Consider the following 24,311-nt stretch of genomic DNA (forward strand, 5'->3'; position numbering starts at 1 on the left):
TATTCATTAGAATTGAAGGTGAACTAACAGATTTTAATGTAACAAAAGACATAAAGTTCATTGGTATAGTTTCAGATTACCCACTGGCAACTAATCTTTAAGAAACTACCACCTGTCACTTTGGTAGAGTATCAAAGACTATCCACAATGATATAAAAAGGTTATTAAAATAGTCCTAGCTTTTCCAACTACCCATCTATATGAGGTTGGATTTTCTTCATACATTTCAACCCAAATAACATATCACAACAGACTGAATGCAGAAGCAGATATTAGAATCCAGCAGTCTTTTATTAAACCAGTAATAATGAGATTTATAAAAATGGAACATATATCACTGTAATGATAACAGATTATATCTTATAAGGATCCTTATAAGGATGACAATTTCATTATACAGTACTAACAAAAATCAAACTTGTTAATATCAACCCTGATCTCTATACTAGGAATCTGTCACTAAATATTTTTTATTTTGAGAAACAGTTATTTTTCATAAAAATATGTTTTGTTTTGTTTTCATAAAAGTATGTTTTGATGTTATGTGTAATGGGGTTTTGTACTTTTAAATCAACATCTTTTAAATTTCTCAGGTTTTGTATGGAATATGATAAATATCAATTAATATAACCACATAAACTAAGTTCCCTAGATATCCTCAATAACTCTTTAGAGTTTAGAGTTTAATAGTGTTCTTGATGAATGGATAAGGAGGATGTGGTATATATATACAATGGATTATTACTCAGCAATCAAAAAATGAAATCTTGCCATTTGCAACGATGTGGATAGAACTAGAGGGTATTATGCTAAGCAAAATAAGTCAATCAGGAAAAGACAATTATCCTATGGTTTCACTCATGTGGAATTTAAGAAACAAAACAGAAGAGCACAGAGGAAGGGAGGGAAAATAAAACAAGATGACATCAGAGAGGGAGACAAACCATAAGAGACTCTTAACTATAGGAAACAAACTGAGGGTTGCTGAGGGGTGGGGGTGGGGGGATGGGGTAACAGGGTGAGGGGCATTAAGGAGGGCACTTGATGTAATGAGCACTGCATGTTATATATAACTGATGAATCACTGAACTCCACCTCTGAAACTAATAATACACTATATGCAATTAACTGAATTTAAATTAAAAAAAAATAATTCTAAAAAAAGTGTTCTCAGATAATAAAATAAAATAAGTGTTCTGAGATGAAAAACTTTGAAAATCACCACGGATTGTATTGTGTCTTCCAAAAAAAGTAAATCTTGACTGATGAATCTCAGGGGTTATACTTGTCATAAACAAAATAATCTCATTCTATTTTCAACTTTACCATACATGTATACATTAATATAAAAAGGTTTTTTGTTTTGTTTTGTTTTGTTTTTTTTAAAGATTTTTTAATTTATTTATTTGACAGAGAGAGACACAGCGAGAGAGGGAACACAAGCAGGGGGAGTGGGAGAGGGAGAAGCAGGCTTCCCGCCGAGCAGGGAGCCCGATGCGGGGCTCGATCCCAGGACCCTGTGATCATGACCTGAGCCGAAGGCAGACGCCTAACGACTGAGCCATCTAGGTGCCCCCATTAATATAAAAAGGTTTTAATTAATTTGTACAAGCAGTTATTTTCATTTATAAGTAAATTTCAGACCTCAAAGTTATAACGACCTTTTAGAAGTTGGAATTTTATTTTTTCAAAGAGAGTTGTTTTTTTTTAATTTATTTTAGGATTACATCAGTAAGTCACAACCCACAAGTTGTACTTTTTAGTAAAAGCCATTCTTTTTTAAACGTTTTTTATTTAATGGATAAAATATGTATATAACTTTAAAATTTTTATTTTTTATTTTTTTAATTTAGCAGAAATTTATTTATCTATTTCTTTTTTTTTTTTGATGTTACAAATGGAATAGTTGATTTCTGAAGAAATTTTAACCCAACTCTTTAGCCCAAGATGTATCTGAAATATACATTTGCTATAAAAACCATTGGAAATATTATTGCAATATAAGTAATTCTTTTTTTTATTAGTGATTCATTACAACACTTAATATGCCCTTTACAGGACTCAATTTGAGAAATCTCAGTATTTAAAACTGAGAAAGGAGATAAAAGAAAACAGTAAAATCCCACGAAACTATCTCTCCAATATGCTTCTTCTGTAATAATAAGAATTATATAACAAGTTTCCTCTTTTACTGTAGCTGCTGTGCTGCTCAAAGACAAAAATCATGCTGACTTCTATACCTCGATCTTCCTCCCCAACTCATGTGCTGTGTTTTCCCAGTCCTTCCTTTTTTGTCTTAATATACTTCCTTGATTTTAAGTTACCTCAAGTCCTTTCCAGGGGTTTAAGTAAACTTTTTAAAAAAATTACATACAGAGAGAAAAAAACATGCATTGCTTATAAAATGTAGAAATTTACCTAAATGTACTTTAATGCGTAATATATATTTTGGCAGCCTGAGATCATTGGCAAAAATATATTATTAAAGGGTGCCTGGGTGGCTCAGTCATTAAGCATCTGCCTTCGGCTCAGGTCATGATCCCAGCGTTCTGGAATCGAGCCCCGCATTGAGCTCCCTGCTCCGCGGGAAGCCTACTTCTCTCTCTCCCACCCGCCCTGCTTGTGTTCCCTCTCTCGCTGTGTCTCTCTCTGTCAAATAAATAAATAAAATCTTTAAAATATATATATATATTATTAAAATGATCTAGTTATACACTACATTAAAAAATTACTGAAAACACTTACCCGTCTATGCCTTTCTCTGTCTTTACATTTCTCTCGCACCCAATCAATAGTATGGAAATCATCGTATGTACCAACACCTGGAATTGGTTCATCCAAAAGATCCAGTAAGTGTGTAGAACTGTTAATGCTGCCTCCATTAGTCATTGTATAATGAGTTCCTACAAAGCAAAAAAGAACAGTATGTTTTATGAGAGACAATGGTGAACTATGTAACCTTCTTAATAGTTCACTAGCAATTCAAAAAGAAATAGTATTACTTGAAATATAATAAAATAAAGGAGGGAAAACATCAAGAAAAGTTATCCAAAACTTGGTGATAAGGCAAAAGACCATGGCATGTCCTTTCAAACGTATACTACAGTATCAAAAATAAGCCTGCCTAGGGGCGCCTGGGTGGCTCAGTCGGTTAAGTGTCTGCCTTCGGCTCAGGACATGATCCCAGGGTCCTGGGATCGAGTCCCACATCGGGCTTCCTGCTCCGCGGGAAGCCTGCTTCTCCCTCTCCCACTCCCCTTGCTTGTGCTCCCTCTCTCGCTGTGTCTCTCTCTGTCAAATAAATAAATAAAAATATTAAAAAAAAAAAAAGCCTGCCTAATACTCATCTTTTGCTCTGAGGAAGAGGACTTTGATTAATTATTTTCTATTGATTAGGACATATCTCTATAGGACATAGACTCTAAAAAGTTAGATAACGACTTATAGAAGATGGATAAATTGAAAATTATTGTTTTCATCTGGCAAAAATGTAATTCAATTTCATCTAGCAGAAAAGATAATACTTAGAGTTGCAGTGTTGGGGGTTTTTGTTTTTGCCCTGTAAGAAAATTTTTCACTGATATTTCATCTCACACACCCTCATCTAAGTCATCTTTGTCATCAAGCTAGTTCCCTCACTAGTACTAAATAAATATTTGACATGTGTTCACTATATACTTATAAGAGACTTAAAAGTACCAGGAAGAACACTGAAAGACAATTCACAAAAAAGACTTAAATTTACAAAGTTCAATCCAACACAAATGACTCTTCAATTTAAAAAGTTCAATCCAACACAAAAAAGAGAAATACGAATCAAACCTACAGTATCATTTTTCTCTATCAGACTGGTAAAGATTAAACAGTTGACTAATGCACTGAGTTGGCAATGTTATGGGGAAGGAGGGCTTGCCACAAAATTATTAGTTTAAGTATAAACTGGTATAACCCCTCTAGGAAGTCAAAGTTACCAAAATTTAAATACACAGATACTCTCTAACCCAGTGAAGTCCACTTTCAAAATTTTTTTTGCAGTTACACTTGCATAAATCCATAAGTTACACATAGTGTGGTAAACATCTTACTGTGCGCTTTATAAGGAAAAAACAAATTAATGCAAAGTGTTTGTAATCCAAAAGAAGGGTCAGCAAAAGAGCCAGAAGTAAATACGTTAGGCATTGGAGGCCACAGTCACAACAACACAACTCTGCCATAGTGGCACAAAAGAAATCATAGATAATATATAATGAATGGGTATGGCTGTGTTTCAATAATACTTTATTTACAAAACAGTGAAGAGCAGCATTTGGCCCAACCACTGATCTAAAGTCTATACAGCACAAACCAAACTCAACTGAAGACGCTTACTAGGAATTTTCTACCTACCAGCACTCTTCTACATAGTATAGGAGATAAAAGGCAACAAAAACATTGTCCCTGACTCAATGTAATATTGAATATTGTACTAATAAACTTGATGTCTATTTACTTCTCCCAGGTAGAACACAGTTCTCTCTTCCCTTCCTATTTGATACATTTGAATATTTGCCTTGGAAAGTATAAACCTTCTAAAAGAAGAATAGTATATTGATCTCAGTGTTTTGGCAGATGTACTCCAGGAATGAATAATTTATCACTCTTGGCTGAGGGTTTAAAAGCCCAATCCCTGCAACAGCCCATGCTGATTTACATAAAACAACCTTATACTTTTTACACTAGCTCTCTCTTCCTCTACCCTGATTTTACTCTGCAATTTCCACCTGGTAAAAGCTGGCTGAAAGGCCATAAATTTTCTTAAGGAAAAAATTACTGGAGAATAAACATAATGCGTATTTATAATGTCTTGACAAACTTGAGAATCTCTGACTCTGCTTTCCATATGATAATATTAAAATTGGCAATTTTAAAAATGTTTTTGGAGGGACATATCAAAAGCCTCTATGGCCTTCTGATATGATGACATCACTTCTGGATAAAAATGCATAAAGTCAATCTTAAAAGGAAAAACAAACACAAATTGAAGGAAATTCTACAAAATAAATGGCTTACATTCTTCAAAAAATGTCAAAGTCATGAAAGACAAAGAATGACTGAGAAACTGTTCTAGATTAAAGAAGACTCAAAAGACATGACAACTAAATGTAACATGTGCTCCTGGATTATTAGAATGTGGACCAGGAAAAAAACTGGGTGTTTGTTTTTTTTTTTTATATTAAAGAACAGAGTAAAATAACTAGAAAAATTGTAAACAGTCTGTAGATCAGACAATGGTACATATCAATATCAATTTTCTGTTTTTGAAAACTGTACTATGGCTATATATAAGGGAATGTTCACTCATAAGGAAATACAAACGGAAGTATTTATGTATACACACACATTTATTTATGTATTATATATACACACACACAAAATATATAGAGAATAGCATATAGAACAGTGAAAGAAAGATTAAGAGACAGACTAAACAAATGTGGTAAAATGTTAACATTTCAGAAATCCGGGTAAGAGGTACAGAGGATTCTTTTCACTATTTTTCAACACCTCTAAGACTGAAATTAAAAGAAAATGTTTTTTAAAAGTCTGCCATGATAGGGGCGCCTGGGTGGCTCAGTCGTTAAGCGTCTGCCTTCGGCTCGGGTCATGATCCCAGGGTCCTGGGATCGAGCCCCGCATCGGGCTCCCGGCTCAGCGGAGAGCCTGCTTCTCCCTTTCCCTCTGCCTGCCTCTCTGCCTGCTTGTACTCTCTCTCTCTGTCAAATAAATAAATAAAATCTTAAAAAAAAAAAGTCTGCCATGATATATTTTGAAAACTTCCAACTCCTCCCACCCCATGTTGCCTTTATTTGGGTAGAGTTAAACATGAACTGCTGATTTTAATTATTACTCTTCTATTCAAAAAATAAAAAGCAAAATTTCTATACTACTTAACATATATCCACATAATATGTCACCAGCCCCATGATAAGAATTGTCAAGCTGTTTGCACCACAAAGATGATAAGCAAATGAAGCATTTATTACTCCCACAGACATAAAGCAGGAAGTACAAAAGTAGACACTCATTTTAGCAAAAGGTACAGCAACACAATAAACAATATTTACACTAACTATGGGTCTTGTCTTTAATGATTTTCAAAAAGTTACTCTGCAGAAACTACTCTGACATCTAACTGACAAAACTATGCAGCAATTCAAAATATCTGAAAACCAGAAATTAAGGATTCAAACTTTTTAAACCAGAGGACCCTGTGAACCAATGTTTTGTATTTTGGGGCTTTTAGGTTGTGTCCCTTAAAACTTCTGGGGCCGATACAGGACATGTTAGCATGGGATTTAGCCAGAGCAGTTCATGTCCCCAACAGACTGTTTGTAGGTCAGTCTGTCCCATCACCCCTATTTGCTTCTACGTACAGAGCAATGGTGTTTGAAAAAAGCATATTATAGGGAGAAATACTGATTGATGTTTTTGGTTTTGGAGGAACGCACAGACACACAGAGTCAATTATTTCTAAAAGAAATCTGGATCATTCTTGTGACTCCTACTATCAAACTGGCTTGGAGAGTAACCAAGGAAGATTTTGGTATGAAAGTAAAATAAAAATTTTTGCTGAGACAGAAATGATTAGAATATTTCTCTGGCTCTGATATATACAACTAAGTGGAATCCCCAGGAAGAGAAGGGCAGACATTTCAATCTGACTTTAATTTCTCTTTTATCCTGTTCCTTACTCATTGTAGGGGCTATTACCGAAAACTGAAAGACATTATACTGAATGAGAAATCAATTAACATATTTTTTTAAAGTTTGTACTTGTGGAGTGTCACACTTAGTGGTCTGTCCTCTGCTCTGCCTCCCCTCGTTTTTTAATAGTACAGAAGTGGGAACTGTCCATTTCCAAGACACTTTTGACCCACGGATCTATTTTCTATTTCTCATAGCCTCTGAAGACAACAGTCACCACACTCAAGGCAGGGATTTTGGGCTCAACATTTCAGAGGCCCCCAGGCAGACTACAAACTGTGATAAAAGGTGCAGAGTCTCTCATTTGTACAGATTGCATTCATCAAATATTTACCAAGAATTCCAGATAAAGTGTTCCAGCCTTCACCTACAGATCATTGAAAATATGGTAGGGGACTCACAGTACCCTCATAACCTACATATTGTTACCAGAATTAAAAGTACAAAAAGATGTCCAAATTGCTGGGGCGCCTGGGTGGCTTAGTTGGGTAAACATCTGACTTGGGCCCTGGTCATGATCTCAGGGTACTGGGATCTAGTCCGGTATTGGGCTCCCTGTTCAGCCGGGAGTCTCCTGGTCTCTCTCTTTCTGCCTCTCCCACTGCTTGTGCTCTCTCTCTCTCTCAAATGAATGAATAAAATCTTTTAAAAAAAAGTCCATATTGGGAAAAAGATATAATAAAGATGCTTGGGCTAGAAAAAGCACATACTCAAGTTCACACGAATATCCCTTCAGAGAATGCAAAACTGAAAGTGGTTAAACATTTGATAAGAATCAAGCCCCTGAAGTTGCCACAAGGACGTCCAGCAGAGGAGGACATGTCTAATACGTGCCTCAAGAGTACTGGGGAGGGATGCCTGGGTGGCTTAGTTGGTTAAGCGGTTAAGCGTCTACCTTTGGCTCAGGTCATGATCCCAGGGTCTTATGATCAAGTCCCGCATGGGCTCCTAGCTCAGTGGGGAGTCTGCTTCTCCCTCTGCCTACCGCTCCCCCGCCTGTGTGCGCTGTCTGACAAATAAATAAAATCTTTAAAAAAAAAAAGAGTACTAGGGAATTAGTGGTGTGGTGGCATCTAAACCCTATAGATCAGGAGGCAGTTAAGACCTAATGCCAGAGCAATTTCATATTAAAAAACGTAAATCATTTTTATTGAAAGGTAGTGAGAATAAGTTCTCATTAAAATATATTTTAAATACTAAAAAAATAAAGTTTGTAATTGCAAAAGAGCAGTTTAAAGAAGAGTTAAGAAGAGTTAATACCTATCCTTCTCAAATTATTCCAAACAATAGAAAAGGAAGAAAAGCTTTCAGTGCTTCCATTCTATGAGGCCTACATTATCCTGACATCAAAGCCAGACCAAAATACTCTAAAACAAGAAAATTATAGACCAATATCCCTGATGACCACAGATGCAAAAAATCCTCAACAAAACATTAGCAAACCAAATTCAAAAATACATCAAAAGCATGATTCACCATGATCAAGTAGGCTTTATTCCAGGGACGCAAAGATGAATCAATATCCATAAATCAATGTGATGTACATTAACAAAATGGATAAAAATCATATGATCATCTCAATAGACGCAGAAAAAGCATTTGACAAATTCAACATTTGTTTACAATAAAAACTCAACAAAGTGGGTACAAAGAGAACATACTACAATATACTGAAGACTAAATAGGACAAAACCACAGCTAATATCATACTTAACGGTGAAAAGCTGAAAGCTTTTCCACTAAGATCAGAAACAAGACCACTCTCACCATTTTTATTCAACACAGTACTGGAAGACCTATCAGACAAGAAAAAGAAAGGGCATTCAGATCAGTAAGGAAGATGTAAAACTGTCGTTATCTGCAGGTGACATAATACTATATACAGAAAACCCTAAAAACTCCACCAAGAAACTATTAGAATATATGAATTCAGGGCACCTGGGTGGCTCAGTTGGCTAAGCAACTGCCTTCAGTTCAGGTCATGATCCTGGAGTCCTGGGATCGAGTCCCGCATCGGGCTCCCTGCTGGGCGGGGAGTCTGCTTCTCCCTCTGACCCTCCCCCCATCATGCTCTCTATCTCATTCTCTCTCTCAAATAAATAAATAAAAATCTTAAAAAAAAATATATATGAATTCAATAAAGTTGCAGGATAAAAAAAATCAATACAGAGTAATCTGTTGCATTTCTATACACTAATAAAAAACTAGCAGAAAAAAATTAAGAAAGCAATCCCATTCACAATTGCATCTAAAAAAAAAACCTAGGAATAAATTTAACCAAGGAAGTAAAAAAGACCCATATTCTGAAAACCAAAAGACACTGAAGAAAGAAATTGCAGACAACACAAATATATGGAAAGATATACCATGCTCATGGATTGGAAGACTTAATATTGTCAAAATGTCCATACTACCCAAAGCAATCTACAGATTCACAAGCAATCCCTACTATAAATACCAATAGCATGTTTCACAGAAGTAGAAAAAATAATCCTAAAATTTGTATGGAACCACAAAAGACCACAAATAGCCAAAGCAATCTTGAGAAAGGAACAAAGCTGAAAGTATCATAAGCCCAGATTTTAAATTATCCTACAAAGCTATAGTAATTAAAGTAGTAACATACTGGCACAATAAAGATAAGAGATCAATGGAACAGAATAGAGACCCCAAAAACAAACCCACATTTATATGCTCAAATAATCTACAACAAAGGAGACAAGAATACACGATGGGGAAAGGACAGTCTCCCAACAAATGATGATGGGGATACTGGAAAGCTACATGCAAAACAATGAAACTGGACCACTTTCATACACCATAAACAAAAATAAACTCAAAATGGATTAAGGATCTAAATGTGAGACTAGAAACCATAAAACCCCTAAAACAACAAAAAAGAAACAAAACAAAACAAAAAAACCCCTACAGAGTAAACTTAGACATCAGCCTTAGCAATATTTTTTGAGATCTGCCTCCACAAGCAAAAGAAACCAAAGCAAAAGTAAACAACTGGGACTACAACAAACTGAAAAGCTTTTGCACCATGAAGAAAACCATCAACAAAATGAAAAGGCAACCCACTGAATGGGAGAAGATATTTGCAAATGATGTATCTCATAAGTTGTTAATATCCAAGTTATATAAAGAACTCAACACACACACACACACACACAAATCCAATTAAAACATGAGCAGAGGACCTAAATCAACATTTTTCCAAAGAAGACATCCAGATGGCAAACAGACACATGAAAGGAAAGTCAACATCACTCATCATCAGGGAAACACAAATCAAAACCACAATGAGGTACCACCTCATATCAGAATGACTATTACCAAAGAGACAAAATACAACAAGTTGGTGAGGATGTGGAAAAAAGAGAACCTTATGCACTGCTGGAATGCAACTGGTGCAGCCACTATGGAAAACAGTATGAAGGATCCTCGAAACTTAAAAACAGAGAAACTATAAGACCCAATAATTTCACTTCTGGGTATTTACCTAAAGAAAATGAAAATACTAATCAGAAAAAAATAAATGCACTCTTATGTTTATTGCAGCATTATGTATGATGAATGGATAAAGAAATTTTAGTATCTATACATAATGGAATAGTAATTTGCAACAACATGGATGGACCTAGAAGGTATTATACTAACTGAAATAAGTCAGGGAAGGAAGGAGGGAGGGAGGTAAGGAAGGAAGGAAGCGGGGGAGGGAGGGAAGAAGAAAGGGAGAGAAAGAGAGAGAGAGAAAGAAAGAAAGAGAGAGGGAGGGAGAAAGAAAAAGAAAGAGGAAGGAAGGAAGGAAAGAAGGAAGGAAAGAAAAGAAAGAAAAGACAAGACAGAAAAGAAAAAGAAATAACATATGATTTCACTTATATGTAGAATCTAAATCCCAAAGCAAACAAAAAACAGAAACAGACTCCTAAATATACAGAACTGGTCACCGCCAGAGGAGAAGGGGGTGGAGAATGGATAAAATAGTGAAGGGGATTAAGAGGAACAAACCACCAGTAATAAAATAAGTAAGTCACGGGGATGGAAAGTACCGCATAGGGAATATAGTCAATACTAGTATAATAACAACAAATAAAATATTGCACCAGGATGAGTATAACTTTTCATTTATGTGCTTTCCTTATGATCTTTTATTGCATATTGTCTTTTAACTGTCTACTTGAAAACTTACAAAGAAATTCTACCAAAGAATTAATATATGAAAGGAGTTCATACTCATGAAATTTATGCAAAAATAAATTTATCAATATTGGAATATTGGAAAAATTAATTCATAAAATCTGTTATTACAAAAGGACTGCTAAATAAAATTCAATAATCAGCTATTTAAAAAAAATTTCAAACTTCTACTTCAGTATGTATGACATTTCATATATTTCTTTTATAGTTTGTTCTGCCAAACATGTAAATCTGAGTAGTATGAAGAAGGAGAAAAGGAAAAATTTTCTATCCTACTCTAACCTAGGTAGGGAACATTCATTTCTGACAGGATCATAGAAGTGCCTACATATCCCACATTAGGAGTAATTTTAAAGGTATAATGTATCCTAACAATGTTAAACAATGATTTTTAAATATTCCTAATGTATCATTTCTTTGTGTATAGTTCACTGCAACCCAGATTTGTATAAAGTTTAACTTACATATATTAAAATGAGATAAATACAAATAAATTATTTATGTGTTAATAAAATGTTTATAAGCAACAGTACAAGTTACCCAGCTTCACCTCTCAACTTGTCTTATGCATGAACGAAGCATGTATCTTGTAGGTAATGCCACAAGCACAAATTAAAATACATACATAAATTAATATGTACATAAAGTAGATCTCTCTCTTTCCTAAAATAATACTTCAAGGGTTGATTAATTAGAAAATTATAATATGGCTTTCCTAAAGCTGATATCTGGAAAGGAAATCTATAAAACAAAGAGATTTATGGGATGAAATAAACGTGGTCAGGCCACACTTCCCTGAGTTTCCCTTTCTTTGTCCTCAGTAAATGCACTCTATTAACACAAAATGACATTATTTAGCCCTGCCATCCCATTTCTCAAGGCACATACAGCTTGCATTTACTTATCTGTGAAGACAGCAGTGGAGGTGCACCAGAATGCCTTTAGAAAATACTGATCAAGGTTCCTTACCCAACACTATTTCCTTGCCCTCTCCACACATTCTTCTCCTGCCAATTCAGTGAAGCATTTATTGCCACAGGAAAAGAAATACAAAGCACAGCACAGAAAACAAGAGTCATTATTGTTGCTTCTGAGTTTCAAATTTAGGCTTTTAAATTAATTTGAAAAGGCAAAATTTTAAAAGTCAGTATCTTTGAGTTGTAAGTGGTAGGTTTCTAGGTTTCAGAAGGCTTTAAGTAAAAAAGCTTTGAGTTTCTGCAGTAAGACATGGACTGAAAAAAGAACAGATGAAGAACCAATCCTCACATGACTACATAAGGTTTGCTGGGGAGGCAAGGAGAGGGAATTAAGTAAAACAAAAGTTATAATAGTTAAACTGGCAACCGGCTTCAGTCTTTAACATTTTCCTATAACGAAAAAATATAGATGAGATCATACTAGCCACACTTATTTACAAGCTCTTCATTACTGAGCCTACTTTCTAAAAACTATCTCATATTATTAAGTGCATATGCACATCATTTTCAGTGTACTTCAGATTAACTGCTGTGACATACTGTAATTTAAACTTCCAGGTTAGTTTGCATTACAAACAGTACATGCAGTAAACATATGTGAGCCTAACTAATTACCCTCTTCCCCAATTTTTAAATTTTTAACTTTTTTCTTGTTCTTAATATTTTTCCTCAAACACATGCCCAGATATTGAATATCAATAACCAGGTATATCTCCAAACATAAAATAACCACATTAACAAGGAGCTGTCCTCAGATTAGGATCTTTCTTTGTATAATGGTCCCTTGTTGTTTCTACCCACCTAAAAACCCCTTCCCTTTCTTTCTGTAACAGAATCCAATTATTTTTAGGAAACTTCTATCCCTTATTGCATGTAGTCTTTGTGAGAGCATCAATCAAGGTGTCCTCCCCTCCCCAGCTAAGAAAAAGGCCAAGGATCCAAGTTAGACTGATAAAACTCTCTCCTGGAAATGTAAATCTGGAGCACTGTGATACAAAGACACTGGGGGCCTATTAATTTCAATGACTTCACTTCAAAAGGATATAGGATAGTTGCTGCTACTTGGATTGTAAGAAAGTATAATCTGAAAGCAGTAGTTTCCAAAGTTAAGAAAAAAATGAAAAACTTTTCTGGAGGTCTGACTACCAGATGCCAGTGATTACCCTTCTACTACACAATGGTTTGGGGGCAGGGTGGGGGGAGAGACTGGAAAAAAGACGGCCTTCTTTTCAGAGTGACCTAGTAGAGGAATTCCATTACCTTAATGCACTTGGAGATCAGAAAGGCCTAAAGTCAAATTCCAGCTCTGCCACCTATTAGCTATAGAACTAGATCCTGCGCAAGCTAGTTACTAACCTCTTCGAGGTGCCTGGGTTTTTTCACCCACTTTTAGAGTATGATGTGTAAACTGGAGATAAATCATGTAAAATATCTAATAATAAATCTGATAAATAGGAAATCAACAAACACAAGTTATTGCTTCTGCTCAAATATTCTGGTATTTAAAACTTCACCAGGCTGCATTACATTATTCATATGGCATTACTCTTAACCCAAAGAATGACAAAATGACAAATTGGCGGGGGGGGGGGGGGGAATGTCTTACAAATTTGAACGAGCTCTTCTACAATTGTATATTAAGCTAAAATCCTGTAGATTTTTCAATAGATAATTTAATCCACTATGCCCACCTGGTATGGACACAGAAACACATTTCTAAAATCTATGGTCAATAACCAATCTTTCTATGAAATGAACATTTTGTAATTCAAATATCACCAACAATATTTCAATAGTTCAAGTATCACCAACATTAAAACTGCTCAGTAAGCAAGAAAAATTATCGAATTGAGCTATTAACTGAGTTGCAGTTTTCTTGCAAAAATAAATTTATTTATCTTTTTTTTTTTTAAGATTTTATTTATTTGTCAGAGAGAGAGAGCGCACACAAGCAGGGGAGTGGCAGGCAGAGGGAGAATCAGGCTCCCTGATGAGCAGGGAGCCTGATGTGGGACTCAATCCCAGGACCCCAGGATCATGACCTGAGCAGACGCTTAACTGATTGAGCCACCCAGGCACCCAAAAAGCTTAATTTTTTAAAGCAAGTTACAGAATTTTAATTTATTTGAAATAAAGACAGAGAGCACAAGCAGAGCGGGGGCAGGGCGGGGCGGGCAGAGGTAGAAGGAGAAGCAGACTCTCCACTGAGCAGGGAGGCCGACATAGGGCTGGATCCCAGGACCCTGGGATCATGACCTGAGCTGAAGGCAGACGCTTAACCGACTGAGCCACCCAAGTGTCCAGCAAAAATAAATTTATTGATAAGAGAACTTTGTCTTATTTTTTCCCCAGATGCAGAACTTTATTATCTCTTCTACCCCGCCCCATTCCATAGCAACTACTAATTTTCTGCCTATATGGATTTGCCTATTTGCCATTTTATATAAATGGAATCATACAATATGTAGTTTTTTGTATTTGAGTTCTTTTATTTAGCATAATGTTTTCAAGGTTCATCCATGTTGCAGCACATATCAGTACTTCATTACTTGTTATGAGTGCATATTACATTTATGGATATTCCGCATTTTATTTATCCATTCACCCACTGATGGACATTTAGATTGTTTCCTCCTTTTGGCTATTATGAAAAATGCTTCCATAAACAGTTATGTAAAAAATTCATATATGCCTATGTAAGCAAAAATTCATTTACCAATATCTGTAATCTAAACAAAAAAGAGTTGGTCTTTTCAACAAATGATGCTGGGACAACTGGCTATCCACATGCAAAAGAATAAAGCTGGACGTGTACTTCACACTAACAAAAATTAACTCAAAATGGATCACAGATCTAAACATAAGGGCTAACTAAAACTATAAAACTCTTAAAAGAAAACAGAGGAGTAAATGCTTATGACCTTGGGTTAGGCAGTGGTTTTGCAAATAGAACACCAAAGCACAAGTGACAAAAGAAATAACAGATAAACTAGACTACATCAGAGTTTTAAAAAATCTTTCACACCTAGAAGCCAGACACTATTATCTATCTGGTATCTAATAACGATAAAACAATATCTACATTGTTCTTGGCACTTGGCCCACCAGATATTGTTCTTGGCACTTTACATATATTAGCTCATTTAATCCTCACAACAGCCCCATGAAATAAGTATTACTCCATTTCATAAATTAGAAAAACAAAACACAGAGAGTTAAGGTCATACATCTACAAAGTAATTAACAGGGATTCAAATTCAAGCAGTGTGATTCCAAAGGCATTTCTTACCACTATTGAATACTGACTAAAAAATAATTTCATGGTTAGTTTGCCTGCATATGTATACTGTAAGATATGTGGACACTTTTCTCCCCTAGTAAGTTAAGAACTCTTAGGTAGTGCCTTTTCCCAAAACACTTGTGCACATGCACTTAGCTTTCAAACAATTAATGCAATCCTACCCTTCACCATTATTATCCCTCTTTGCCTTTGGTTCCAGACCACTTGTCCTATATTAATTAAAATGCTATATTGAAAAACTGTTGCAATAGTACTCTTGGGCACTGCTTTGCTACCAGCACTCACATCCCTATGTTTTAGCAGGGGTCTATGACAATAACACATCCCATTCTCATCATCAGGTTGTTCCAGATTCATTTGGGGCCCTAAGAAGCCTACCTTTACCCCAGGGAGAGCTAACTGCCCCTCCAGGTATATACTTAGAAACTGTTTTTCAAACTTTTGTGACTGTGGCCCATAGCAAGAAACATTTCTCACTGACATAGAGAGAAAAGTATACAGATATGTACCCAAGTAAAACCAAAGCTTAGTATACTTACTTTTTGGCAAATACAGTCATACTTTACTATTTTCTTTCTCTTTTTTTGATACTAGTCACAACCCAGTTGATTTCAAGACCAACATGTTAAAAATCTGCAATTTGACAAACACTGAACTAAAATACAGACATTAACAAAATTATCTGCTTTTCCACAAAAAACATTTATATTCCCACCCACTAACCCTCAATATATATTTGCTAAAGTGAACTGGAAAAAAAAAAAAAAAGTACCTGTTACTCCTTAAACTAAGCTTATTAGTAAATTTCACAGTCACTCATGTTCAGCAGCCTGTCTTTTCTCCAAGGGAGTAGCCAAATAGTAGGCTGGGATGAAAAAGTAGGTATACATTTATTTACTTAAGACTAGAACTTACTATGTCTAGACTCCATCTCAAAAGATGTGGGAGCTGTGATCCTTGGCATTTAAAGTCATAACGTAAACTACTGTCCTATCACACACACGCAAGCACACACACACATACACACAACATATACACTTTTTTTTTAAATTATGAAGGAAGACAGGCAGAAATCCAAAATTCTACATATTCTGACTACCCACTTTCTTCTGTATATTAAGAACAGGAAGTCTAGTCCCAGTTGTGTTTTTGGGTTTTTTTTTCCCCTTCCCTCTGTGACCTTAATGATAAGAAATGGTCATCCTGGTGAGGGAGGAGAAAGTAAATGTAAGTTGATAATGGAAGTTCCAGAATGTTAGCAGACTCCCAAATGAAAGATTAAAAAGGTATGGCAAGCACAGTGCTAAGTTCTTAGTAGGTGGTCAATTAAATGTCCACTGGAGAAATGAATAAAGTATATGCTCTTGAAATTTGTCCTGCCATCCAGTCATATTTAACTAGGATTTAAACTGTAATGACTTGGAAATTAAAACCAAATTCCAAAGAAGTTGACCAAAGATACACAACCAGTCAGTAGCAATGCGGAGTCCATTACTCAATTCCCTGTTTTCTTCTCTGCTCCATTGCCATCCCAAAATAAAAAGCCTACATCCTTAGGTAGAGATGATAAAGTGGGTATTAAGACACCTGTATAATTGGAAACAAATTTCATGTTCATTTATCATCTCTGAATGTAAGATAATTTGTATATTACATGAATAAAAGACAAAATTGGCTTTAAGTGGCAAGAGGAATAAACGACAGAAACAAAATCTTTTTGATTTAATTAAGGTTGTAATGGACTCCAAAAAATTACAAATTAAACATGTGTTTATTTAAAAACAAAACCAAAACTTTAAAATATAATTTAAGCCACCAGTCTCCTGTGGCTTTGTGTAGGCACAAAGCAGAGACCTCAATGTCAGGAAAATAGCCAAAATTACAAACCTACTCAACATGACAGGAGATCTGCTCACATTTTGAAATCCTGATACACAAAGCATTTCTGACTTAACAACAAGCCGTGAGGTATAAAAAAAAAAATCATAGTAAAGTGTTGGTTATTTTTAGAAAATAGAGCTAGATAGTAATGTAATATGAACCAGATTTTATTGAAGGTTTTAAATTCAGATACTACGAGCAAAATAAATTTAAACACAGGCTTTGTTTTTATACTATTGTTTTAGAATACAAAGAGTTTCTGACATCAAATAAAGAATATTTGTTCTTTTAATTTACAGACACTTAGATGAATAAATCTGTAAGAAGAGATTTAATTTTCTAGTTGGCTAAAAGAGGTAATGGAAATAAAATAAGGACCTGGATCCTAAACTCATTTTACAAAGAGCCTACAGAGAATGGGGAGACCTGGGTGAATCAGTTGGTTAAGCTCAGGTCATGATCCCAGGGTCCTGGGATGGAGCCCACATCAGGCTTCCTGCTCAGCGGAAAGTCTGCCTCTCCCTCTCCCTCTGCCGGCTGCTCCCTCTGCTTGTTCTCTCTCTCTCTGGCAAACAAACAAACAAATAAATAAATAAAAACTTAAAAAGTCAGTTGTAAGACATCCAGAGAAACATAAAAAAAAAAAAAAAGAGCCTACAAAATGACACTTCGGCAGTAAAGTATCACCTATCACCTGGATTTCCAAATAATGTGCCAAAAAATGCTAACTAATGATACTTTTTGGAGGAAATAAAAATGAAAAAACTCATCTATTATAACAGTAACAAAAAAAGCTTTACTCAAATACATTTCTGAGCTAAAGAATATCACAAAATAACTTCAGGCAGAAACTTAATAAGACCCCAAACATTTATTTCAATAGGAAGTCCCCATATTTTGTGCTGCTTTAAGACCATCATTAGTCCGGCATTCAAGCTCCTCTAGGATCTGGCACTCTTCTGCCTAGCTATACTGCCCCCTTAACTGACCTACTGATAAAACAAAACTAATCAGGAAACAACACACTAGGCATTTACTCCCATCAGAGCATTTACTCATTCTATCCTCTCTACCAGGAGTATCCTATCAAATTCCCTTGTGCACTTGAAAACTTGGCCTACTTTGAATAGCACTTGTCAAAAGGAGACTGATCTCTTCCTCCCCTAAAATCCCATAGACCACGCACTCTATACCATTCACTAGAAGTATATTTACTTCCTTGGTCTTTGTTTCTTTGTTTTTAAACTTGGGAAGCTTTTTTTTTGCCCTGCCAGGCTCCAAATGCCAAGTATTACAGGGATATACATAGTGAAAAGCAGTATTTCCCCGTAATTGGAGTATAAGCCTTATCATCTGGATTGAATCCTGACTTCTCTTTATGATTTCTTTCAGTTTTGTCAACAGGAAAATGGGGATCATAATAGTACCTAAGTCACAAATCTATGAGGAGGAATTAAATGATTTGTTACACATGAATGAATATACCTAAAGCACTTACAAAAGTATCTGGCAAATAGTAGTAAATTCTATACTAAGTATTAGCTATTATTAATATTACTATTACTACCACCATCATTCTCCACAGCACCTAATAGTACCTTATATATACAAGAACTCAATAAATACTTGAATGAAACATTTAATATTCAAATAATTTTTAAAGATTCTCTCATGGAGTAAAAGGAGGCTCAAAGTCCAAAAGATCAAATCCAAAAGAAAGGCCTGGTAGAAGAAAAGAATTCAACTCCCCAAACTACTTAAATTTCATGAACAAATTAAGAAAAAGTCAAAGTATTATGAACTAAGTGTTTTATTTTTTTTCCTTATAAAAATGGAAGAGACACTGTATGAAAAAACTTGATAGTTTCTGTATGAAAAAACTTGATAGTTTCTGTATATTTAGAAAATGGCTATTTCTAAAATGCCATCTTAATTTCTAATCTATCAACAACATATTAATTAATTCTACATTTAATTTACTTATATTTCCAGTCTCTATATTATCCACTTAAGTAGGAAGCTTCATCATTTACCATCTCACCTTGAAAAATAGAACTGAATTTTATTTACTCCACAAAGGTAATCCCTAACTTTAGTGCTCAGAGATTCACTAACAGATTCATATTTACTTTATTGATATCCTTTACGATTTTACATTTTGACTATCTGCCTCTTCATTCTTCATCAGCCTAAAGAGATATTTCTAGTCATTATAATTTTGCCCTTACAGGAAAGCTGATTCAGTTTTCTTGATTTATGCTAGCTGCTTGTTTCTACATCTCCAGTTCCTTTGTGTTGACCCATGTCTACAACAGGTCATAAATTATGGAAAACAAATAACCTCTTATCCATAGATATCGGGGTACCACAGCACAGTCAAGTGAGCCTAATAACTGACTGATCTGTACTACAAAGACACAATGTTACTTTCAAATAAGATTGGTTTCTATTACAGTAAGTCTCATCAAGGGATAAGGAACCTATTTGGGCTGCCAAGAATGTGCCTGATTGACCTTAAGCAAGATTCCTAAAGACCATTTATGAAATTGTAAGAGAAACAAAAAGCTTATGTTTTAGTAATAACCACATCAATAACCATGCCTTACTCTCACATAAGCTTTAGCTTATTTCTTATTATTTGCATATCTCATACAGAAATGGAGTCCATAGTAAGTTCAGTCAAAGACTGTCAAGCTTAACACTGGGAATTTAAATTTCCCAAGCCCAGGTTTTCTGGTTTATCACCATCAACAAACAGATGTTGTAATAGCTCAGAGAAAACACAGTTTGTCTTGTTTTACAGTTTAATTACTGATTAACAAATACTGTGACATTTGAACAGTCACCATTCATTCACATTGCTTCCTGTTTAAAGAAATCCTTACCAGAAAAGGAATGATGAAAACATAGGAAAAAGGAGAGTTTATGAACATATGAAGAATTGAAAAATTAAAAAACAAAACAAAAAACCTCTGGGTGGTAAGATTATGAGAAATTTTTATTTTCTTTCTGTGCTTTTAAATATTTCCCCAAATGTTTAAAATATGTATACATACTTATATAGAGAAATTTTATTGAGAGCAACTCTGTAAGAGAAAGTACACTATATGTTAACATGATCTTCATATAGTTTTTCTCAAAATCTGAAAAGCAAGCTTTTACTAACAACAGAATACTATAGGATATTCTATGTTACAACTGTTCAGAGCCTAAAATAGTGTCTAGCAGACACAATGCAATCAATAAATTTTTGCTGAATACCTTAACATTTTCTAATCCTAATGGAACTGAATACTAAAAAAAAAAAGGTGTTATCAGAATACAAATTATATTTTAAATAAAGCAGGCTAAATATGCTCAGGAAAATCATGACTTCCTTTTTTGCTTCATAAATAAAAGTTTGGGTTAAAACATAAAATGAGTTTATAATATCACGCAGTAATTCAAATTAACGTGGCTCAAAAATGAAATTACCTAAGAGATTTTTCTTAAGGTTCAATTTTTTTCTAGAACTACCAACCAGTCTATTTTTAGATTAGTTTAAGAAAAATTTTAAAAGGACAGTTTTATTAACATGTAATCAGTTTTATGAAGACCCAGGCAGTACCTTCTAAACGATTTACATGAATGCTGGGTGCTTTTCCGGTTTTTACAAATTATTGACTATTATTTTTTCTGGTGTGTAAAAACTACCCTCATTGTTTTTATCCATTTTTATGAAATACCTGTAGAAGACAATGTAGTTTAATGTTAATCAGCTAAAATACCTATTAAATGAAAAATACTAATATAAAAATTGTTCATCTTTATTGCCATCTTAAAGTGTTCTAAAATGTAGGCAGAGCTTTTACTATAAATTTACTTTGTGGTGGCAAAAGCTACATGGTAACTGGCATCAGCTGAAACATACAGGTACACAGACACACATTTGATTTCTCTGTATAAATTAAAGGAAACACATAAGTTTTCCAAAGGAAGAAAAACATTACTTTTTAGGTGCTAACATGACTCTAGTTAGCTGTAAAAGCGGATTAATTCATTTTCGCAGTTAAATAGAAAGAGGATTTTCACATAGAAGATGGAGTCAGAGTCCGAGTCTGAGTCCTATGTGATCTGAAGCAGTACTAATCTGCACAGAGAAAACAATCAGAGACGACTACAGAGCTAGCTACTCAGAAGGCTCCATTTGCCCCTTACTAACATTCCAGGGCAACTAAACAACATACTGCAATATTTAAAGGACAATCCAGGACCTGTTTAAACTAGAGAACCGCCCAGCCACATGCAAAACATACCAACAGAGGCTTCACAGCAAGGGATGGTATTACCTCTTTTATGTAATTCCCTCAATGGAATACAGTCTCCTCCCCCGTCATAAGGCAAATAGGGATCGGAAGAAGCATCCATGATTAGAATTTTTAAAAAGAAGAAGAAAAAGAAAAAGAAAAGCTGGCTAGCTTAAAAAAACACTGCCATTTCTTCCACCCCTGCGGCAGCAGGCGAGGGAGATGCCATATTTGATGAGGGTTAGAACTGTATGTAGTTCGACTCGCTGAAGCAACTGGGTTCTTCCACAGTGGATGATGTCATCAAAGGGAAATTATTGCAGCCTGGTTGCTAGTGGCTACAATCTAGCAAGGCTTAGAGGCGGAACAGCCTTCTTAATCAGGTCCTGCTACGTATGATGATGACTAAGCTCCAAGTATAACAGACAAAACTGGTTTGAGAATTTTAAAGCACTCACAATACAGCTTCTATAACATCAGTGGCAACTATAGCAAAACAATAAAAACATTCTTTTCCATTTTAAGATAAACATAAGGGACACAAAGTAATACGGAGATGTGAAAAGGAAATACTGGATGTAGACAATGCCCCTTTTCATTTCTGATGTAGAAAAATGGAAGGAACATACTAGTAAGAGTGTATGCTTTTATAATAGAAATTTACTAATTTTTATATACATGCCAAAGGCTTCAAGAGACTTGGTTTTAAAAGTCTATTCTTAATGATCTGAAATGTACTACAGACTTCTGTGGATTAAAAAATTTAGTAACTGAACAGTTGAATAGTGTATCCCCCTAATCCCCTCCAGCAGCCTCTTGTTTCCTTCCTTTATGGAACTAGCTAGTAAGACATTCTAGCTTTTGAGAAGAAAACTTATCAACATACCAAGTAATTTAGCTATTATTTGTGAAACTATGCAAAAAGATCTACTAGGTAGGAGATTTTTCTCTTATATCTTCCTATTTTTCCTGCCTCACAAAGATTCTGTGCTTCAGGGGGGAAAAAAAAAGGCTTTTAGTAAAATGTGTCTCAAAGTGTAAATAGGTTTAATAAAGTTTTATATTTCAAAAAGTTTGAACCTCGGAGAAAGCTAGCCCTTCTTATAAAATCTCACCTGAGATTTGGGAAAAGGGATTCTAGGAAAGAAATATAGGCTAGATAAAAGACTACAATAAGAATATTCTATCTAATTCTGATTTTGGCTATTAACATTTACTATAAGGCTGTGGGTGGGGGTTTTTTTGTTTTGTTTTCTCTATTTTTCAAATTTTGATTTTTTTTTTAAACAAGTAAAGTTTTGACAATGAGCTAACTTTACCAAATTAACTAAACATAAATGTCTTCCTTTGTGGTCCTTTGGTACATAAATTCTACTATTATAAGACTTTTAAAAAATATATGCCATATAGCATTCATGAATAACTTAGTTTTTATTATACAATTGTTCCACACCTTTATGTAAAATGAAAATCTAGCTATAAGTTTTCCTGGTATTTGTAGGCACTCTCTTAACTTGTTTTTCCTGATTCACAACTTAGTCTTAAAGGAAAAATGAAAATTAGAGCTAGCTAGCATTAACTAGAGGAGGAAGAATACCTTCCCTATAAAATATACTGACCATGTTGCATAAGTAACTTTTGTAACGTAAGAACAAAATTTTGAATTATTTTTAAGGAACAGAACTTTTGTATATGTATATGAGAATATATAATATATAAATTGTATAAAGTCTAGAATGAGACACACCAAACTCTTAATAATCGTTATCAATAAGGAAGGAAAGAGGTAGAAGTGGGGAGGATCATGGTACATTTGGTTTTTACTTTATGTAGTTCCACAGATTTAATTTTTAAACAAATATATTACTTACTATTGAAATTTTTAATAATTATGCTACTTTTGTAATAATAAATCTAAAGGTTAAAAAATTCTTCAAAAGTAAGCAAATCTCTCATGTTTAAGGGGTCCATGGCTGCACTTTTGTTTAAAGTAAAAGAATTATTACTCAGGCTAAAGGACTTTAGAAAAGGACAAGGTAGATTGGAAGGTGTGGCAAAAGAGGACTTTGACACAGATTAGGCATTATCAGATTAATAAACTGAATTACAGTCAGCATGGGGCTCAAGTGGAAAGAGAACAAAAGACAAATTTAAGAATTCACAGGCACAGATGGGGGGGTTCCATAGGGGGATGATACTCTGGAACATCTGAAGAACAAAAACACTAAAGTGGCAACACAAAAAAGGACTTAAAAATTCAGAAGGGGAAGATATTTCTACTTCCAAATGCACCTTCGATTCTAACCTCAACTTGATGTGGGATTCCAGATAAACCATAACCTCTCTGAGGTGTGTAAATCAGGGAGGTAAAACAGATGACTACAGTATTCTAACTATACACATATAACTACAGTATTACAATGCTCAATCTTTAAGTCCCTTCTAACACACATGATCCAAGAAATCTACAACATTAGAAGTACTTTAAAAAAAAAAAACAAAAAATGGGGGCACCTGGATGGCTCAGTTGGTTAAGCGTCTATCTTCAGCTCAGGTCACGGTCTCAGGGTCCTGGGATGGACCCTGCCTTGAGCCCCATGTGGGGCTCTGCACAGCGGGGAGTCTGCTTCTCCTTCTCCCTCTGTGCTCTGTCTCCCTCTCATGCTCTCTCAAATAAAAATAAATAAAATCTTTAAAGAAAAAAGTGTTTTTTGCCTTTATATCTAACTACCAATTTACAGGAAGTACAGGAAACAGAGAAACGTGTTAAATGACAGCTCAGGAACATAATCAGGAAAACCCAAACTGAGAAACAAATGACCTAATTTCTTCAACAAATATATAGTAAGAAAAAAAAGGGAAGGGGGGAAGCCTAAGGAATTAAAACAAAGCAAAACAAAAGACTTAAAAGATACATCC

General features: G+C 34.8%; 1 protein-coding gene across 7 annotated transcripts in view; it reads right to left on the reverse strand.

The window, feature by feature from the left end:
- The window catches only part of CLCN3 (chloride voltage-gated channel 3), a 91,461-nt gene that overhangs the window by 32,179 nt on the left and 34,971 nt on the right, over positions 1-24,311 (reverse strand). For 4 of the 7 annotated variants that reach the window (XM_035022710.1, XM_035022713.1, XM_035022711.1 and 1 more), the window contains one exon: positions 2,746-2,903. In XM_035022710.1, the coding sequence (XP_034878601.1) occupies positions 2,746-2,903 (158 nt within the window). Of the gene's footprint in view, positions 1-2,418; positions 2,455-2,745; positions 2,904-21,434; positions 22,585-24,311 lie in introns of those variants that run through there. The other 3 variants (XM_035022712.1, XM_035022715.1, XM_035022716.1) reach the window with 3 other exon arrangements.

The sequence above is a fragment of the Mirounga leonina genome, unplaced genomic scaffold (assembly GCF_011800145.1).
Source record: "Mirounga leonina isolate KUSES-001 unplaced genomic scaffold, KU_Mleo_1.0 Mir_176, whole genome shotgun sequence".
Taxonomy (NCBI): Eukaryota; Metazoa; Chordata; class Mammalia; order Carnivora; family Phocidae; genus Mirounga; species Mirounga leonina.